Source organism: Bubalus bubalis, chromosome 21 (genome assembly GCF_019923935.1).
Source record: "Bubalus bubalis isolate 160015118507 breed Murrah chromosome 21, NDDB_SH_1, whole genome shotgun sequence".
NCBI lineage: Eukaryota > Metazoa > Chordata > Mammalia > Artiodactyla > Bovidae > Bubalus > Bubalus bubalis.
In genome coordinates this window covers 60,312,557-60,332,053 of record NC_059177.1, presented here as the reverse complement: position 1 = coordinate 60,332,053, position 19,497 = coordinate 60,312,557, and the positions used below count along the sequence as shown (strand labels likewise).

Genomic DNA, 19,497 nt, shown 5'->3' with positions numbered 1-19,497 from the left:
CCTCATCATCAGGGGCAATGTATGCAAACGATGGGGGCCTGTGACACTGACCGGGGTACTGAATGTAGCCGCCTCACCTCCCTCCTTCCCGCCCGGTGAGTGACACATTGGCCAGAGCCCACCCAGCGGCAGTAATGCCCCCACAGAGGTGCAGGCCTCCCCGGCTCTCAGGAGACCCCGTCGTCACCTCTGGGGGAGGGGGTGCCTGTTACCTCCCCCCAGCTCTGGATGGGGCCCAGGGCCACTCACAGAGCTGGGAAGAGGCACCCTAGAGCCCCAGCGGCCCCAGGTAGGGGGTGGGCAACAGCCCTGGGCGTGGACCCAGCTCGGCTGCCAGCCAGCCCTCGGCCTTGGGCGCTGTCCCAATGCACACACAAGCGTGTGAGCGCCCACGCCTGGTGCGTATGCAAGAGCCTGACGCGTCCCGCTGTTTGCGCCCGGGGACACCTGCGTCAGCTGGACATCCCGCCCCCGCGGGTGGCCTGCGGGGTTCAGTGTCCATCATGTGGGGGTGCAGACCGAGCTCTGCGGGGTGCGGGGCCTGCCCACAGCCACACAGCTAGTCCTGGTGGGGCTGCCGTTGGCCTCGACGTTGATCCAGAAGGACTCTGGGGCTTTCGCACTGTGCTCCACAGACAAACCAAGTAAAAAATGTGGAAGTGACGAGGCACCAAGCAAGGCCGGCAGGCCCTCAGCATGCCTCCCGGGCCTGAGCCCCAGGCCCTGACCCTGGACGCGGCCCGTCCTCTTTGGCATCGAGTGCTCGCGCTGGATTCTCCCCCAGGCCCACGCCTGTCTGGGCCAGCCTCTCTTCCTCTCCCCTGGGGACCAGCACCGCAAGCCCAGCCATGCCCGCCTGGCACCGTCACCCAGGCCACGCTGGGCCCCCGTCTCTGCCAGGCAAGACCTCGCGCCCGGGGCCATCTGCCCCTCCCTGCGTCCCTTCCTTCCCGCTTCCACTCTCCTGCCCGGGGGCCTTCTCTGCGCACCCTGACCACAGATCCGTCCACTTTCAACACAGAGCCTGCACCCCGAGACCACCCCCTCCTGACCATGAACAGCCTCCCTCCGGGCCCCACCCCTCCCTGCCCGCCGTGGTCCACCAGGAGCCCCAACGTGGCCACGACAGGCTGGGAGCAGGGACACCCTGTCTGCCTCTCCGGTTTCTCCCTTCGGGGTCTCCTTGACGGCTGTCTGCTGCGGGACTCATCTCAGCACCTGGTGCCTGTGATGGTCGTGCCCACTCGCTCCTTCACCCGTGCCCACCCCAGCCCTGGGCATGTGGGCCCTCCCATCCCAAGACCCAATGCAGTGCTGGGGGCCTCTTGGACGTTCCTGGACCGGGATGGGCTGAGATGTTCTAAATGTGGCCACCAGGTGGCAGCACAGGGCCCGGGACTCCTGCCTAAGGGTGCCTGCGGCTGGGACTGCAGAGAACCCAGAGCCTCAAGCACGTGGTAGGGGAGGTTCAGAACCAGCTGGGCGAGTGGATGACCCGGAATCTGGGGCCCAGGCCCAGAGCAGCAGCAGCCCTGCCTTCAGGTTATTCTGGGGTGAGCTGGACGCTCCCCAAGGCCCTCTGTCCCAGACGTCCGGAAAGTCACAATACAGAGCTCCTGGTTTGTCCTGGGCTGCTTCCTGCCCTCTGCTCTTTGAGACCTAGGATAGAATTTGGAGCCCTATCTTTAAGACAGCAGAACCGTTATTTACTTAATATTGTCCCCTAAGTAATGGGAAGGAATTTTTATGCCACCACCTTAACAGAAGCCAGCGCCACCTGCCGGACACTAGCAGTAATACACTAATCACCAGTGTACTTGGCCGGCACTGGCTGAGTGCCCTGCCGAACGTCTCCTGGGTCTCATTCGGTTCCCACCACACGGTGAAGTGTGTCCTACTGCAAGCCCACTGCGCGGGGGAACTGGGCGCCGAGGGGTCAGGCAGCTCTCCTGACCACACACAGCAGCTAAGCAGAAGCCGGCAGGGCTGGAAGCAGTTGAGATGCACCCCTTTCCCACACACTCACGCTGCTCAGGGTTGGTTCACGCACACACACCCAGATCTGCACACGCGGTGGGCAGCTGGACCCTGGGGTCTGGAGTCTCTCCCAGCCCCCTGGGGCGCTGCGCGAGTGCATTTTCAAGGTGGGATTCACTCTCACCAGCCTGCACTCAGGAGTCCTCAGTGAGTTCTGAGTGCTTCCTTGGGGTCTGCAACAGTTGTGGGGAGGAGGCAAGGAGCAGGAGTCCTGATGTCCAGAGGCGGAAGGAGACCCCCGTCTCAGCACATCCCCCCCTCCCCCCATCTGGCTGCCACCTGCAAGGCAGGACCTGGAGACCCCCATGGAGAACAAGGCTAAAGGGTGGGCTCCGGTGAGGGAGAGGCACCCTTGGCCTGATTCTGGGGCTGGGGGAGTCAGCGGGGATCTCGTACAGGCGGCTTCACGCAGCAAAAGAGCAAAGGGGGCACCGGGTGCCCCGACCCGCTGTGATGAGGGTGCTCGGCGTCGGCGGAGGACGGCGCCCGGGCGAGCGGGCGGAAGCGGGCGAAACCGCGACGGCGACAGGGCTTCTCCGCCGGTCTCCACCCTTCGCGCCCTGGGCGGCTGCTCACTGCCCCGCTGGACGGGGTAGGGGCCGGGCAGACTGGACGAGTCCACCCCCCACCTCCGCCCCGGCCCGCCTCCAGACAGCAAAGCCGTTGCACCCCCGCGCCTCGCGGGTGGAGTGGTGTACACGCTGCCGGGAGGGTCCCGGGTCCGGATCCAAGCGCGGCCCTGGGTTTTGGGTTCGGTTTGAGCACGAGCCCGTGGGCGGGTCCAGGGGCGGGACGGAGGTCGTGACCCGGGTCCCACTCCAGCGCGGGCCCCATTGGGCCTGGCCGAGCGCGGCGCGCTCCGGGCAAGCATGGCGAGCCCCTGCTGGCGGCGGCGCGCGCTGGCGGCCGCGTGTCTGGGTTCCGCGCTACTGCTCCTGGGCGCCGCGCCCCGCGCCCTGTGTCCGGGTGAGTGCCTGCCGGGGGTGGGGTACCCGACCGGGTGGGGGCACCTGCGGTCTCTTCCCGGGCTAGGGCACGGGGGAGGCGCGGGGAGGGGGCGCTCAGAAAGACTCAAAGCTGCGCCCGCGTCCCGGGTCCCCGCAAGGGCTTGCGATGCGGTCTCCCAAGGCCGGGAGGGGGACGGTCCGGGCCTCCCAGCCTCTGTCCAGGGACCAGGTGAGCGGTGGGCCGAGGAGGGCATTAGGCCACCCGGGTCTTTTGCCTCCTTTGCCTCGCCCCACTTCGCGCCTGGAAGCTCCCCCCTCCCCAGTGTCCACAACCGCGGGTGGGTGGCGGCCTGATGCTCCGGTCCAGGTGGGTCCCTCCGCGCACCACACTTTGCACCAGGAAGGACTCGGTCTGGAGCACCCTCCTCAGGGTCGGGTGTGGGAAACAGGCAGCCCGTCGTGCCAGCCGTGCGGAGTGCCTGCTAAGCATGTGCTGCGACTTGACTCACTCCAGAGGCCGAGGGGCCGTGGGCCGCTGACCTGCTGGCTGCACAGGCCCCGGAGGTCTGGAGGTGCCCAGGCAGAGGCCTGTCCTGACCTTGCCTTTCCCGGCTGTGGGTGTGTGTGTGACAGTGTGTGTGCATGATTGCATGTGTGCACGTGTGTGTGTGTGTGCATATGAGGAGCGGTGGAGGCCAGGAAGGAAGGTAGGTTGAGGTCCACTCATGAGTGGCCTTGAGTGGCAGGCTAGGAATTGGGGTGCTCTCCGCACGGCCCGGAAGGGGCTATCAGTCTTTAATACTACCAAGTCACTGGAAAAGACCCTGATGCTGGGAAAGATTGAAGGTGGGAGGAGAAGGGGACGACAGAGGCTGAGATGGTTGGACGGCATCATCGACTCAATGGACATGAGTTTAAGCAAACTCTGGGAGATGGTGAAGGACAGGGAAGCCTGGCGTGCTACAGTCCATGGGGTCGCAAAGGGTCGGACATGACTGAGCGACTGAACAGCAACCCAGATGCCAGGCGAGGTCTAGGGGTTACAGGAAAACAAGATGGTCCCCTCCTCACTAAGCTGACTCCCCCTGGGGCATTCAGACACCCGCCACACGAATCGAATGGTCTCAGCAGTAACGAGTGCCATGAATAAACTAACAGCAGTCTGGCCACTGGAGAGGCCCCCTTTCTGGAGGGATGCTTGAGTTGAGATCCTAACAAGAAGTCTTGGCCCCACAGAGGAGAGGTTTCTGGAGAAGCAGCCCGGGCAGAGGGCGCCGGTGTTCACAGAGCAGCAGAACAGCGAGGGGGCGGGGGGCCCGGGCAGGCCCTGGAGGGAACGGGACTCGCTGGCGGCCAGCAGGAGGCTGTGGCCTGGGCTCTGCCGGCACCCGGTGCCCGAGGCAGGAGTGAAGCCTGTGACCGTCCCGGGCAGAGCGATCCACCCAATCAGGGCTCTGTGCCGGGGGCCGCGGAGCTCAGGGTGGAGAGGTCACAACTCTTCCAAGGGAAAAAGGCAGGATCGATGTTTCCTTCTGAAGGGCTTGGCCCCTGGAGGGCCTGCAGGTCAGCAAGGGGTGCTGACCCGGCCAGGCCGTGCTGCTTGGCCGGTCTGGTCTTGCGACACTGGCCTGGCTAGAACTTATTAACCAGAAAACTGTGTGGTAACCTCTGCTCCCTGGGCTGGGGGTCACCCAGCACAGCGTCCCGCAGGGCCAGCCCCAAGGAGCCCAGTGCGGCTGCGCCGGGCCTGTCCTTAGGGTGGGCTTGTTTTTGGCTTCCCATGCGGCATGCTGCCCCCCTGCCTGTGGTGCTGTGAGGCGGGCAGGGTGGTGTGCGGGCACAGTGGCTCCAGGAGGCCTCGGCAGCTAAGGACACACTCTCACCGGGGCCTAGTGTCAAGCCTGCTCCTGGCCCCCTACTTGCTGGGAGGCCTCAGCATGTTTCTTTGCCTTTTTGAGACTGTTTTCCCATCTGTCAAATGGGATAACGGTAGTTCCGACCCCTGGGGGCATGGTGTCAGTGAGCAGAGCAGGGGTGCTGTGCGCTCCTGCCTGCTCCCCGGTCTCCCGGCCACTCCTGTGCTGCCCGGGACATGCCAGCCCACGTGCAGCGGGCCTGGGAGGCCGGGGTTGGCCCACTGGGCAGCCCCAGATTGAGGGCAGCGCCCTCCCTCGGCCTGCCGCCCCTTCACACCCAGCTGGTTTGCTCTGAGCTACTCCAGACCGCTTTCCCCGTGTGTCTGTTTCCCCTTCTCCCAGCCTCCATCCCTGCCCTCCAGGAAGCTCTGTCTCTGACACCACTCAGTCCCTCCCCGCTCCCCCCCTTCTCTCTCTCTCTCTCTAACCTCCTGCTATTTTTGTTTCCTTTGTCAAAGCAGAACCCACTTGTGGTTTTGCCCAAGTGGCTGCCCTGGGCTGGCCCAGGCTGCTCCCTGGCCCTCTGCTGGGAGGCCTGGGACCCGGAGGCTCTGGGAGGGACTGGGGGCCTGAGGACACAGGTGGGGGACTAGGGCAAGCAGGGAGGAGGCTGCAGGAAGCTCCATGGGGCCCTTTGGGGACCGCCCTACCCTCAGAGCCCCGGCCTCCAGCTGTGTGGGGGGGTCGGGGGGGCTGGACCCAGGGACCTTTCATCCTCCTCCATGCTGGCCTGCCCGCCCGCTGGACTAGGGTTCTGCTCCTGCGCTGACGGGGTGGAGCCGGGTAGGGGCGGCCCAGCCCCGTAATCACTGCCCCTGGCTATTCTGGGGCCTCTCCCCTTCCACCCACTGGCTCTTGGGGGCTGGTGTGGGACCTGCTTTCCCTCAGGCTTCGGTCTGGCTGGGAAAGAAGAGGCTCCACCCAAGGGTTGGTGTTTCCAGTAGGCTGGGTGCTTCTGAGTCGTGGGCCTGGGGTAGAGGCGGCCTGGTTTGTTGCTCTGCCTGCCCCCCCGGGGGACACCAGCCTTTCCCCGTCCCGCCTCAGGGCCTCCACCCCCACTGGAAAGAGGTGAGGCAAAGCCCTCCTCCCAGGGCTGTGGGAGGTGCCTGGCTAGCGTGGGGCCAGCAGGTCCTGGGGCCTCCCCGCCAGCGGGCAGCCAGAGGAGGGCGGCTCGTCTTGCGGGTCACTGATGATCCCGAGGACACAGGCAGGCCCTGTGGGCCTCACCCCTCCAAAAGCCTTGGTCACAGCTGAGCCCGGCCCTTATTCTGGGGACACTGGAGTGGGCAGGGGCCCTTGGGCTGCCAGAGGTGCGGCAGGGAGCTGGGTGCACACAGAGGGGTCTGCAGGCCCGGCAAGGCCGGTCTGCCTGTCACTGACTTGTTCCTTTAACCAAGTCCCCCAGGCAGTGCTCAGCGGTGCTCAGGGGGCTCCCAGGCCTCAGCAGCCTGGACGGTCAGCATGCGGACCACAGGCCCCACCCGGGGGCCGGAACCTCTGGACGTGGGCCAGGCCCCGTGCACGCTCAAGCCTGGGAACCGCTGCCTGTGGTCAGCTGGCCAGCACAGCAGGGTACCAACCTGCTCAAGCTGGCTTGTGTGCCAAAGATTTGTCTTAAGGAAAACGCTTGAATCCTGGCAGCATTTTAAGACTCCTCAGTTTGTTGAAAGCCAAGGATCATTGAAAACTTCCTTTTATTATGAATGTATTATTTTCTAATGTGATCCTGAATTATTAAAGATATTCTTGTGAATATTCCATATTCTTACGAATTCAATACATTCTTGACAGCCATTAAATACATTTAAATTTGCACACCTCGGTCACATAAAATGTTCTTAGCTATATTATTTTTATGAAAGTCAAACTGTTAGTCGCTCAGTCGTGTCTGACTCTTTGTGACCCCATGGATGTAGCCCTCCAAGCTCCTCTGTCCATGGGATTCTCCAGGCAAGAATACTGGAGTGGGTTGCCATTCATTGTCCAGGGGATCTTCCCGATCCAACGATCAAACCCGGATCTCCTCAATTGTAGATTCTTTACCGTCTGAGCCACCGGGGAAGCCCTATTTCTATAAGGTCCAGTACTAACATCACCTCTTTCATTTCCATTTTTTTGTAATTTGAGTCTTCATTCTTTTTTTCTTGATCAGTCTAACCAAAGACTTGACAATTTGGGTGATATATTTAAAGGCATTAAAACTTGTTAAGATTTTATTGGTAAGTGTAATCATATCTAAGACAAATATGAGACTGTGGCTGTTTGGGGAAGAGCGTTGCTACACTTGGACGCTGCCAGTGAAACCTGAATGTACTGGGAGGTGGGGCACACCCCAGCAGGAGAGGGAGAACCCCTGCAGGCGTCCCCAGTGGCCACCTGACCTGGTCACCTGCGCTGCCACCAGAGAGCCGGCAGCTTGGCAGTGCGACCCCTGCTGCTGCCTGCCCCCAGGGCCGGGAGAGGCTGGCCCAGCGTCCCCACTGGGCCCTCACCCTCAGGCTGCATGGACGTGGCTGGCAGAGGTGGGGTGTGAGATGGAGGCAGGTGGGGCTGGGTGGTCAGGGCCTTCCTAGAGGGCAGTGGTTTCCCCTTTTCCCATTGTTTGCTCCCGCCCAAGCCCCTGAAGCTCTGGAGGGCAAGTTCCCTGCCCTGGTGACAGGGACTCAGTCTGTCAGTGACCCCCGAGGCAGGCGGGACACGGGGGTACCGAGACCCAGGGGTGGATGCAGTGTGCCCAGGCGAGTTGGCCAAGCCCCTAGGGCCACGGTCAGTCTGGTGCCGCGGCGAACACCTCTCTCTCACCTCCAGTGTTCGAGAGCAACGCTGTGGGCACAAGCTGGCTTGGCGGGAAGAGGAGGAGCCCCTTGCAGATGCTCTACGACCTGGACCAGGTAGGCGGACCCCCCTCCCCCTGCTGCCTCCAGCCAAAGTGGCCGGAGCCCGTGTGGACCTGCTGTCCGGGGGCTGTGGCCGCCTCGGGCTCTGGCCAGGGAGCGAAGGCCAGGTTGTGACGGGGCAAACGCTGGGGGCAGGCGGAGAGACCTGGGGGCGTCCAGCCGCCCCTCTGCCCGCCCAGCGCTCCAGGCGTGGCCGATGCCCGGCTCTGTGCTGCGGCGTTCCGCGTGGGGAACATAATGAGCAGCGCGCTGTGTGCCAACCACAGCAGGAGGGACGCAAAGGGAAGCCCCAGGCTTAGTGCCGCTGGGACAGGGAGACGGGCCAGGCATGCCACCCTCCACCCCCGAGCCTGAGGGGCCACTTGCTGTTCCCAATGTGTGCCGACTGAGCGCACAGGCCCAGCTCACACACGCCCTTGAAGGTACCCTCAGCTCTACCGAGCACCTGCCAGGTACGGGCCCTGCTCCAGGCCAGGGAGCGAAGGCAGGAGCCTCACCTGGACTTCTGCCCTTGTGGTGCTGATGCGAAGGGCCTGGTGTAGGTGGAGACCCCTCCCTGGGCGGGGGTGGGGGGGGGGTGGGTGGGGGTGGCAGTGAGGACCTGCGCACGATCAGTCGCATCCTCCCTGCCCCTCGGCCGGGTAGGCCCACGGCCCCTCACCCGGGCTCCCTCTGTGGCCCTGTCCCCGCAGGGCCCGCGCTCCGCCCTGGCCGAGGTGCATCGGCAGCGGCGAGAGCTGCTGCACCGCGCCTGCAGCCGCCACACCCGGCGGCAGCGCCTGCTGCGGCCCGAGGACCTGCGGCACGTGCTGGTGGACGACGCGCGCGGCCTGCTCTACTGCTACGTGCCCAAGGTGGCCTGCACCAACTGGAAGCGCGTGCTGCTGGCGCTGAGCGGCCGCGGCCCCGGCGACCCGCGCGCCATCCCCGCGCCCGACGCGCACGCGCCCGGCCGCCTGCCCTCGCTGGCCGACTTCAGCCCGGCCGAGGTCAACCGGCGTCTGCGCACCTACCTGGCCTTCCTTTTCGTGCGCGAGCCTTTCGAGCGCCTGGCCTCGGCCTACCGCAACAAGCTGCAGCGGCCCTGGGGCGCCGCCTTCCAGCGCCGCTTCGGCACCGACATCGTGCGGCGCCTGCGGCCGCGCCCAAGCCCAGACGCGCTGGCCCGCGGCCACGACGTGCGCTTCGCCGAGTTTCTGGCCTACCTCCTGGACCCGCGCACACGCCGCGATGGACCCCTCAACGAGCACTGGGAGCGCGCCCACGCGCTCTGCCACCCATGCCGCCTGCGCTACGACGTGGTGGGCAAGTTCGAGACGCTGGCTGAGGATGCGGCCTTCGTGCTGGGCCTCGCGGGCGCGTCCGGCCTGCGCTTCCCAGAGCCACCGCCGGGGGCCCGGGCCACCGCGCGCGACCGGGCCGAGCGCCTCTTCCGCGACATCAGCCCCTTCTACCAGCAGCGCCTCTTCGGCCTCTACAAGATGGACTTCCTGCTCTTCAACTACTCCGTCCCCTCCTACCTGCGGCTGCGCTAGCCCGCGGCCTGGGGTGCGCGCCGAGACGGCCCCGTGCTCGCCCCGCCTGGGCGGACCGCGTCCTGGCGCAGCCCGCCTCGCCTCCGGGGGCTGGACCCCTGGGTGCCTGACGCCGGCCTCGTCGAAGCACGCTGGCTGGCGGGCGCGTCCCCAGGACCCTGGAGGACGGAATAATAGGCTTTTAGGCTGCAAGGGTCTGTGTTTTGTCGTCTGTCCTGAACCTAAACGTGGCACAAGACTAGAATGCTGGCTCTGTGCTGGCCTCCAACCCCCAGGGGCCCTCCCATCTCACCTGCCCTGGTCACTGCGGCCCCGCCACGGAGAGACGCCTCCCCCTGCACCCCACCCCGACCAGACCCAGGGCCGGACCGGCCTTGTCTCTGCCTCAGTGAGCGGTGACCTGCCACCTGGGCACCCTGAGGACCCCACCACACGGTGCACCTTGGGGCGGGGGGGGCCTGTTCTGGCTCCTTCTTGGCCTCAGTCCAGCCAGATGCTGGGTGGTCCACCATTAACAGAGCTGAGTAGGCAATATAGGAGCAGACTAGACAGGACCTTGGTGAGCCGGGGAGCTCATGTGTTTGAAATAAATGTGTTTTGTTACTTTGTGAAATATGGGTTTGTGTCTCCTTTTGCCATTTGTTCTGGCGTCTGAGGTGGTCTGGTCTTGAGCCTGGATCACCTTCCCATCAGGGCACAGGTGTCAGAGGTTGTGTGGGGACCGAGAGAAGGAGCGCAGACACCCTGGGGGGGTTGCCACGTTCTGGCTCCAGGGGGGCAGTGATACTGGGGAAAACCCATCCTTTCACTCTGCCTGGGCCAAGCGCTGAAGCCACACCAGCTCAGCCAAGCCCTGTGCCTGGGGCCGCCGCCGCCCTGGTGTGCGTGCTTTTCTACCCAAGTTTTGACAGGCGTGTACACGTGCAGCACACAGGCGTGCACCCCTACGTACACGCACACACACACACCACTTCCTAATACACACACTTGGCACCAGCATTTAGACTCTGCTGTGCTTTAAGAACTGCCTGAGCACCCTTCCTAGACTGTCCCGATTGGGGTGGAAGGACTGCCTCTTCCTGCTCCTCCTCCAGGCGCAGCCATGGCAAAAAGGCGCCCACTAACGATACCAGGAGGTTTGCCTTCACACGCGCTCCCCCGAAGCAGGACTCCAGAGTATCGCCACCCGGCTATCCCAGACGCCTGAGCGTATTTGGGGGTAAACGCGAGGAAATGACGCTCACACTGCAGATCTGACCGTCACCGCATTTTATGGATGAGAATGTGGGGCCGGCGTGCAGACGACCGTCCAGGGCTATGAACCTGCAGCGTGTATCCGCGGGCGACCTCTCCAGGGCTCCTTGCCTCCCCATAGGTCACCTCTGCCCAGTGGCCACTGTCTCGAGCGCCTGGGGGCTGAGTGGCCCAGAGACTGGTGGTGCAGAGCGGGGCTTCGGGGGGTGGGCAGGGGTGCTGCAAGCCTGGGGAAGCGGCGGGTCAGCAGCGCCAGCTCCCAGAGGTTTCTTGGTGGCGATGGCAGTGGCTGGAGGCAGGACGGAGGTGGGAAATCCGGGGCCCCCAGCCTGGAGAATCACACAGAGCCCCACGCTGGCCCCAGGGAGCCGGCCTGGCTTCAGGCCAGAGGAGCTGGCCGGGGCTGCAACCACGGCTCTGCTCCCAGGGCAGACACTTCCCTGGCTGCCCCCTGCCCAGACGTCCAGCAGCGGACACCTCCCCATCCTCTGCCCAGCCCAGACACGGGCCTGCCAGCCTGGGGGCAAGCCACAGCGGGTGCCACCAGCACGGTGGCCACCTCCCCCTGAGACCACCCTCCCCCCTCCAGCTCCCCCATCTCAGGGCCTCCGTTATCCTCAGATAAACTCGGCCTTTAGCTTTGGGTGATCTGCCCACTGCCAGGGCTCAGGGTGCGAGGCAGGGCGGTCCTGGGGGCAGGCCTCAGCCCCCGCCCCCTGCCCCCCACACAAGGACCTGGCCACACGGCCTGAAGGCCCTCAGAGGGCCCGACATGATGGACCCTTCCACGGGAGAAGCTGCAGCCCAGCCCGTCAGCCCAGGGAGCAGAGGTTCAGAGGCCCGGGAGCACAGTGGAGAAGACACAGCCTCAGCCCCGAGGCCCTACGCCCACTCACGTCGGTGCGGGTGGGGGGCCGGGCGGGGCCCTTCCGAGAGACAGTCTGGGTCAGGGCGAGTGTCTGTGCATCTTTGCGTTTGTGTGTGGGGTCTGGGTGTGTCCTCCGTGTGCAGGGTGTGTGGGAGTGAGTGCAAGTCTCCCCGGGGCTCGACGTACTCGGCCCAGACGTGCTGTGTTCGCGTGGGGGCCTGCGGCTGAGACTCACCCTCGGACGGGGATGGACCTCGTGGGCAGCAGCGTCTTCTGCAGCGGCAGCTGCTCCCGCAGCAAGCTGCTCATCTTCGTGAGCGCCCAGGGCCGCAGGGGCTCCGAGCTGGTCTCTGTCACCCAGGAGAACCTGTGGGCAGTGACAGACCGGGGCTGTGAGCTGAGGGCAGGTGCCCCTGCCGCGGGCAACCGTGAGGAGGCCGTGGCCCCCAAGGTTGGGCTCGGGGCTGCCCTCAGCCCTCCCAGACCCCTCAACCCAGAGAAACAGGCCGCCAGGCAGAGGCTCTAGGCCTCCCAGCCTGCGGGCTCTGCGGGCTCCTGCCCCGCCCCCACAGCCAGACCCCATCACACCCCCCACAGGAGCAGGCGTGCTGGACAGGCGACAGGAAACAGCCAGCCGAGGCTCTGGGGGGCCCAGCTCAGGGGTGAAGGGGTGGTGTGGAGCCCGCCATCAGGGAGCACGGAGCAGCTCAGGGGACAGAGACCCCCACCCGCTCCCGCCGTGTTTCCCAGAGGGTGCTCCTGGGGTGGGGGCCTGCAGAAGGGGGGCCCCTCCTGGCTCGGGCTCAGGGTCTACTACCTGTATGGAAATTTCCTGGCAAACTTCTCCTGTGTCCTGGCCTTACTTTTCTTTCCCTGGCGGGACTTCTTGGGGCCCTTCGGGTCCATCACAGAAGGGGGCTACACTGGGGTGCGCCCTTCAGCAGGAGCTGGAAGAGAGGCCGGAGGGTTAGGGTTAGGACTCGAACAGCAAGGCTTCCCTGACAGCGCACGGAGATGGGGCGCCCAGGAGGGCTGTGAGCCCCCCAGTGCTCAGCACACTGCTCCACAAGGCCTGCTCTTGTGTGTACGTGTGTGTGTACACGTGTGTGTGCAGCTCTACATCATTAGCAGCTCTGAGTCGCCCCCCATAATCTGTGTGTATGTGTGTGTACACGTGTGTGTGTACACGTGTGCAGCTCTACACCATGCCCGTCTGAGTCGCCCCTACAATCTGTGTGTGTGTGTGTGCACGTGTGTGTATACACGTGTGTGCATGCAGCTCTACATCATTAGCAGCTCTGAGTCGCCCCCCATAATCTGTGTGTATGTGTGTGTACACGTGTGTGTGTACACGTGTGCAGCTCTACACCATGCCCGTCTGAGTCGCCCCTACAATCTGTGTGTGTGTGTGTGTGCACGTGTGTGTATACACGTGTGTGCATGCAGCTCTACATCATTAGCAGCTCTGAGTCGCCCCCCATAATCTGTGTGTATGTGTGTGTACACGTGTGTGTGTACACGTGTGCAGCTCTACACCATGCCCGTCTGAGTCGCCCCTACAATCTGTGTGTGTGTGTGTGCACGTGTGTGTATACACGTGTGTGCATGCAGCTCTACATCATTAGCAGCTCTGAGTCGCCCCCCATAATCTGTGTGTATGTGTGTGTACACGTGTGTGTGTACACGTGTGCAGCTCTACACCATGCCCGTCTGAGTCGCCCCTACAATCTGTGTGTGTGTGTGTGCACGTGTGTGTATACACGTGTGTGCATGCAGCTCTACATCATTAGCAGCTCTGAGTCGCCCCCCATAATCTGTGTGTATGTGTGTGTGTGTGCACGTGTGTGTATACAGGTGTGTGCGGCTCTACACCATGCCCATCTGAGTCGCCCCTACAATCTGTGTGTATGTGTGTGTACACATGTGTGTGTACATGTGTGTGCAGCTCTACACCATGCCTGTCTCTGAGTCGCCCCTACGATCTGTGTGTGTGTGTGTGTACACATGTGTATGTACACGTGTGTGCAGCTCTACACCATGCCCGTCTCTGAGTCGCCCCTACAATCTGTGTGTATGTGTGTGTGTACACGTGTGTACAGCTCTACACCATGCCCATCTCTGAGTCGCCCCTACAGTCTGTGTATGTGTGTGTGTACACGTGTGTGCACACAGCTCTACACCAAGCGTGGGCTCTGAGTGGCCCCCACAGTCAGAGGAGCCCTCGGCTGACTGGCCCTGCAGGTCCCAGATGCTGCCCCCTCCAGCAGCATCCACCCCATGCGGCCCAGCCGGGGCCACCTTAGCTCTCCGGGCCATGTGGGGCCGTGGCCGCACAAGGTAGCACAGGCAGAAAGGCGCAGCCGGCACCCTCAGGAGACGGGCTGCCCTGTGCCGTCTGCAGGCTGGGTCTGCAGGGGCTCCTGCCCGGGGCTGGGCTGGACTGCCCATCTCCCCCTGGGCCCCGGGAGCCCCCAGGCTGGGTCATCATGAATAAAGCTGCCGTGGATGTTCACGCACAGATTTCCGCACAAAGATGCATCCCTGTTTCTCTGTTGCACGCGCTGGGAATGCAGTCGCTGGGCCGACGGAAGCCCGTTGTTTTAGTTTTAAAGAGATCTGCCCCGGGCTTCCGAGCGGCTGGGCCACTTTCCCTGCCCCACAGTCACGGGTAGTTCTCTTTCAAAGGATAAGATAAGAGTAAGGACGACCCAAGCTGGGGCTGAGCAGGACTGGGCACAAGGCTGACCGCGGGGGCTCGTGAGCCCCTCGCCCCAGTGGCTGTGCTCATGCAGCCACATCACCGTCCCGTGACCATCGCGGGCTGAAGCCAGCCGCCTGCCAGGCCCCTCCTGGCGTGGGGGGCCCTGGTTCCAGGCGGGGGGCCGTGCAGACACCGGCAGGACCGACCGCACCAGGCGACAGGTTTCCCGGGAGCTGGCGCCCTTGAAGCGGCCCTGCTGGTGTCTCAGGGATGGGGCGGCTGGGACAGCTGCGAGGCTGCTCCCCACCACACTGCCCCTGGAGGGCCTGGGGGGCCGGGGGATGAGCACGGCAGGCCTCTTCACTGCCTTTTCACCCCAAGCCCCACGGAGCCAAGGCAGCGGCTCCCAAACATGGTGTCTCGCAGCAGTGGGGGCCTGTCCCCCCATCCCCACCGTGGAAGCCGCTGAGCCACAGGCCCTGAGGGCGAAAGCCACGAAGGCCCCCAGCACCGGTCTGAGCACACACACACACGCGGGCACACAGCTCCCGGGGGCCCTCTGGCCTGCATCATCGCCCGTCCAACCTCTGTGGGGGGAGCACTGCCCCCTGCTTCTCTGAGTTGCACACAACTCCCGGGGGCCCTGGGCCGGCATCATCGCCCGTCTACCCTCTGGGGGGTGGGCACTGCCCCCTGCTTCTCTGAGTTTGAGTCGCAGCAGCTGTGTTCTTGTGACCACACTTTGCTGTCGGATCTCCTGAAACCGGAGAGAAGCCTTGGAGAAACAAGCACTTCTTTTCCGGGCAGGGGCTGGGTCCCCAGGAGCCTTGGTCCCCTGGGGATGGGGCAGCCCTCTGCACCAGGGCAGGCCTTGGGCAACGGACCTGGGCTGGTACAAGGGCACGGCTTTCAGCCCCTCCCGGGGCGCCAGGCTGGGATGCAGGGAGCGGGCAGGGGGCGCAGGTCCAGGACGGGTGAGCCTGCGGGGTGTCTGTGCCGCTCTGTGGGCCCTGGTCTACTTCCCCACCTGCTGGCACACAGGCCACTACTGCCCTCTTCAGGTGAGGAGACCGAGGCTCTGCGGGGACCTGCCCTGCCTGCATCTCTGCCCCCGACCCTGCAGTGTGTGGGGAAGAGGTGGTGTCCAGGCCATATGGCTCCCACAGTCCTGGAGCAGCTGGGCGACAGAGGGTATCCCAGCAGTGACCACAGAGGACACGGCCCTGCCGCGGAAACCCAGGGCCTGGAGGGGGCGGGTAGGGGCCCCGACACCCCACCCGGGTCGCCTGCGGACCCTCTCGGTCGTGGGCCTGGGCCTGTGTACTGCGGGGAGCCTGCTCCCACAGGCAGGGGGGCCCCCGTGGGTTCAGGCTGCCACCCCCATCCCAGCGGAGATGCTGTTGGTGTGGGTCAGAGCACCCGGCAGTGACCCGGCCCGGGAGGATGCTGATGTGAGGGCTGGCCCCCCTGCAGCCAGAAAGGTGGGGGTGAGCAGAGCCCAGGCCCAGGTACTCACTGGCTGCCCTGTGTGATGAACCTGGGGGAGGCGAATGCTGGCCATGGTCCTGGTTGCCATGCGCCACCAGGCTCTGGGCCCAGGATGCGGGGGCAGGCCCGCAGCCTCACCCAGCATCAGAGCCCCCGAGGTCACAATCGGTGACTCCTGGCCAGGGAGGGGCCGTGGGAGGGGCTGTGTGGAGCCAGGCTGGTGGGCACCCCATCTCCAAGGACCCTGCGTGGGAGCACCCACAGCCACATGCGTGGGAGGAGAGCACACACGGGGCCTGCAAGCAGCGAACAACCCACCTGGTGGAAATAAAGCTCCTTCTTCGGGGCCTCCCTGATGGTCTGGTGGCTAAGGCTCCACTCTCCCAATGCAGGGGGCACAGGCTCCACCCCTGGTTTGGACCTAAGGGGCCAGGTGCCAAGCGATGTGGAGAAATAGTAAAGAGAAGCTCCTTTCATGGCTGACCTTGACCTGAGCCCTGGCTGCAGCCCAGGAGCGGCCGGGCTGAGGAGCGCAGGCGTAAGGGTGCAGCTCTGGGGTCTGCTGCCCCATGGAGACCCCACTGGGCTGGGAATCGACCGGGCTGCTGGCGGACGAGCAGCGGGGAGCCTGCCAGGCGGGGACCCCAGCTCAGTGTGAGGACCGGGGCAGGAGGGGAGCAGACGGTGCAGACGGCAGGGCCTGCCTCCGCCCTCACATCCTTGGCCTTGACCCGGAGGGTCGCGGTGCGGCCCTGACGTGGGGCTCCTGTCCAGGGGTTTGCTGGGGGTGCGATGCAGGATGAGGCCTGAGGGGAGCCCCGTGGGGACCCCTCTTCCTGGTCCCTCCGCCCCTCAGCCGTCCCTGCCCTGAGGCGGGGACCCCCTTCCCTCAGCACTTCCTGCCCTGAGGCGGGGCAGCCACTCCAGGTGGGGCTGGGAGGCATCCCGTCGCTGGCTCAGCAGTGAAGAGTCAGCCCCGCAGCGGTGGGCAGAGGGCAGCAGCCTGCTGGGGTCCAGAGGTGCGCACAGGGCCAAGCCCATTGTTCTCGAAGATGGAAACGAACCGAGGGGCAGAGCGAGCAAGATGGGGAAGGAGGCCTGCAGCCAGTGGAGCCCCAGGAGCCCCCAGGTGGCCCACAGCTGTGCAGGACCCTGAGCATCTGGAGGTCCCCATGGGCTGGGCCCATCCTGAGGAGCGCAGGCAGGAGAGTGTCCACCAGGGAGGGCCGAGGGCCACCTGCCTGGGATTGCAGCTGTGAGGGGTGCCAGGTGAGCCCCCCGCCCGCCCTGCCAGGGCCCGGCGCTCACGACCCTCCTGGAGAGCCCTGTGTGCGCCCCGTGGCCAGGTGGGAGGGACTCCCAGGGGCCCTGGCACACTGGTGAGGTCACGGTGCCCAGGGGCCCGGGGCTTGGCCCAGGTGACGGCAGGCCTGTGGGCAGGTGGGACTCCGTGCTCCTGGTTGCTTCTGCCCTGGCCCCTCTGTGGCAGCCTGACAGTCTAACACCAGCGCTGAGAGGAGGCCTCCACTGGGAAAGCGCGGCCTGGGACGCCGCAGCTGCTCCGGGTGCTCAGTGCAGACAGCCGCGACAAGGTGTGCGTGGAAACACCAGGCGTCTGTGCGGAGAAGGAGGCGAGCAGGCCGGGAGCCCTGGGGTGGACCCGGTGGCCAGCAGAAACTCATGCAAGGAGAGACGTGGTCCCTGGAGGGAGGCGGTGGATAATGGGGCGGGCCCGAGGGACACTCGGGCGAAAGCCACTTGCTGTGCACACCGAGGCCACAAGGGGCTCGCAGGCCACCATGGGGAGTGGGCGCGGCCTTGCACGAGGGCACGAGTCCCATCTTGGTCAGCCTCTCTTTCTGCGGGGCTCCCGCCCCGACGTGGGCAGGTAAACATCTGGGTCTGCGGTCCAGGTGCGTGACGCCTGGCCTTGGACGGGGGTGCGGGCGCCGCTGGGACATTAACAGGAACTGAAGACACGCGTCCGGAGCAGAGCGCGCACGGCAGAGAGGGCCTCGGGTTAGGAGGCTCTGACGGCTCACGATCACCTGGACATTTATCCTACAACGCCCACGACCAGACAGGCCCACAGAGAAGACGCAGTGAGGGGGCCACCAAAGCCGGTCTCGTGTCGTCTGTGAACAGACCCAGGTCTGCCTCTTCCTTTCCAGTGTGGACGCCTTTCGCTTCTTTTTCTTGTCTGATTACTCTCTCTAGAATGCCAGGGCGAGTTGAATGAATAGCAGGCAAAGCAAGCATCTTTATCTTGTTCCTGATCTTAGAGGAAAAAACCTTTCGGTCTAGTCTCAATACTGAGGACAGCGTGATCTGTGGGGTTTTCACACGGGGCTTTATCGTGTTGGATTTTGCAGATGCTTTTTCTGTACCAACTGAGACGGTCACGTGGTCTCCGCCTGTCATTCTATTAATGTGGTGTCTCATAGGGTGAGCTCCTTATTGGGGAACACCCTTGCAGCCTGGGAACAAAACTCACTTCGCATATAGTCCTTTAGAGATCTGCTGTATCTAGTCGGGTACTTCTGCCCTGCCGAGGACCTGGCACTGGCCATCGGGTGCTGGCCAGGGTGTGCCACCCTGCCGAGGGCCCGGCACTGGCCATCGGGTGCTGGCCGGGGTGTGCCACCCTGCCGAGGGGTGCTGGCCAGGGTGTGCCACCCTGCCGAGGGCCCGGCACTGGCCATCGGGTGCTGGCCAGGGTGTGCCACCCTGCCGAGGGCCCGGCACTGGCCATCGGGTGCTGGCCAGGGTGTGCCACCCTGCCGAGGACCCGGCACTGGCCATCGGGTGCTGGCCGGGGTGTGCCACCCTGCCGAGGGCCCGGCACTGGCCATCGGGTGCTGGCCGGGGTGTGCCACCCTGCCGAGGGCCCGGCACTGGCCATCGGGTGCTGGCCGGGGTGTGCCACCCTGCCGAGGGCCCGGCACTGGCCATCGGGTGCTGGCCGGGGTGTGCCACCCTGCCGAGGGCCCGGCACTGGCCATCGGGTGCTGGCCGGGGTGTGCTGGCTGGGCCTCCATCCGGCTGTGGTAGCCTGTGACAGTGATGCGTAGGATGACTTAGGAAGTGGTCTCTCTTCTTCAGCTTTTTGGAAGATTTTGAGAGAAATTGCTGTTAATACTTCTTTAACGTTTCACAGAATTACACCATCTGGTCTTGGGCTTTTTTTTAAAGCTGTTGGTTCGTTTTTTTAGATCAACTTTATTAAGGCATAACTGACACAATTACATGCAGTTAGAAATCCTGATAAAATGCACGAGGAAGTAGCCGTCTTCACCATTTTAAAGTGTATGTTCAATTCCAAACCAGTCCATCCTAAAGGAAATAAACCCCGAATATTCACTGGAAGGACTGATGCTGAAGCTGAAGCTGAAGCTCCAAAACTTTGGCTACCTGATGCGAAGAACTGACTCACTGGAAAAGACCCTGATGCTGGGAAAGATTGGAGGCAGGAGGAGAAGAGGGCAACAGAGGATGAGATGGCTGGATGGCATCACCGACTCGATGGACATGAATGTCAGGAAACTTTGGGAGACAGTGAAGGCCAGGAAGCCTGGTGTGCTGCAGTCCAGGGGGTCACAAAGAGACGTGACTTAGCAGCTGAGCAACCAGCCTGATGGTCGAGGGTGGCAGCTCAGTGAGCTCTGATCTCCGTTCCTCCATGATGTGCTGGCCGTTTGTGCATCTTCTGTGGATAAACGTCTGCTGAAGTCCTTTGCCCGTTTTCAACCTGCGTGTTTGTTTCTATGTCACTGGGTTTGGAAGTTTCTCAGTATATTCCAGATATTGCATTCTGGAGCGTATCTCCTCTCAGACGTGTGGTCTGGACATCTCCC

At 64.0% G+C, this 19,497-nt stretch overlaps 2 protein-coding genes across 3 annotated transcripts; one reads left to right on the top strand and one right to left on the bottom strand.

The window, feature by feature from the left end:
* The first annotated feature begins 2,763 nt into the window (after nucleotides 1-2,763).
* CHST13 (carbohydrate sulfotransferase 13) lies at nucleotides 2,764-9,681 on the top strand. Its single transcript, XM_025272998.3, has 3 exons — nucleotides 2,764-3,003; nucleotides 7,709-7,791; nucleotides 8,490-9,681. Exons 1-3 carry the CDS (start codon nucleotides 2,907-2,909, stop codon nucleotides 9,330-9,332), a joined length of 1,023 nt encoding a protein of 340 aa, XP_025128783.2. The 5' UTR covers nucleotides 2,764-2,906; the 3' UTR covers nucleotides 9,333-9,681.
* A 903-nt stretch (nucleotides 9,682-10,584) lies between these two features.
* On the bottom strand, nucleotides 10,585-19,058 carry C21H3orf22 (chromosome 21 C3orf22 homolog). Of its 2 annotated transcripts, none has more exons than XM_025273003.3 (4): nucleotides 15,962-19,058; nucleotides 12,272-12,401; nucleotides 11,690-11,821; nucleotides 10,585-10,915 (listed from the first exon to the last, which is right to left on the bottom strand). In XM_025273003.3, exons 2-4 carry the CDS (start codon nucleotides 12,358-12,360, stop codon nucleotides 10,648-10,650), a joined length of 489 nt encoding a protein of 162 aa, XP_025128788.3. In that variant the 5' UTR covers nucleotides 12,361-12,401; nucleotides 15,962-19,058; the 3' UTR covers nucleotides 10,585-10,647. The 2 variants fall into 2 exon arrangements, with proteins under 2 accessions (XP_025128788.3, XP_025128786.3); XM_025273001.3 differs by lacking the exon at nucleotides 15,962-19,058 and adding an exon at nucleotides 15,672-15,952.
* Nucleotides 19,059-19,497: the final 439 nt, after the last annotated feature.

Coding starts and splice junctions, on each gene's coding strand:
- CHST13 (XM_025272998.3), top strand. CDS start 2,907: ATGGCGAGCCCCTGCTGGCGGCGGCGCGCGCTGGCGGCCGCGTGTCTG. Junction 3,004..7,708: donor GCCCCGCGCCCTGTGTCCGG/GTGAGTGCCTGC, acceptor TCTCACCTCCAG/TGTTCGAGAGCAACGCTGTG. Junction 7,792..8,489: donor TGCTCTACGACCTGGACCAG/GTAGGCGGACCC, acceptor CTGTCCCCGCAG/GGCCCGCGCTCCGCCCTGGC.
- C21H3orf22 (XM_025273003.3), bottom strand. CDS start 12,360: ATGGACCCGAAGGGCCCCAAGAAGTCCCGCCAGGGAAAGAAAAGTAAG. Junction 11,822..12,271: donor GCCAGGAAATTTCCATACAG/GTAGTAGACCCT, acceptor CACTGCCCACAG/GTTCTCCTGGGTGACAGAGA. Junction 10,916..11,689: donor AGGTCCATCCCCGTCCGAGG/GTGAGTCTCAGC, acceptor GTGATTCTCCAG/GCTGGGGGCCCCGGATTTCC.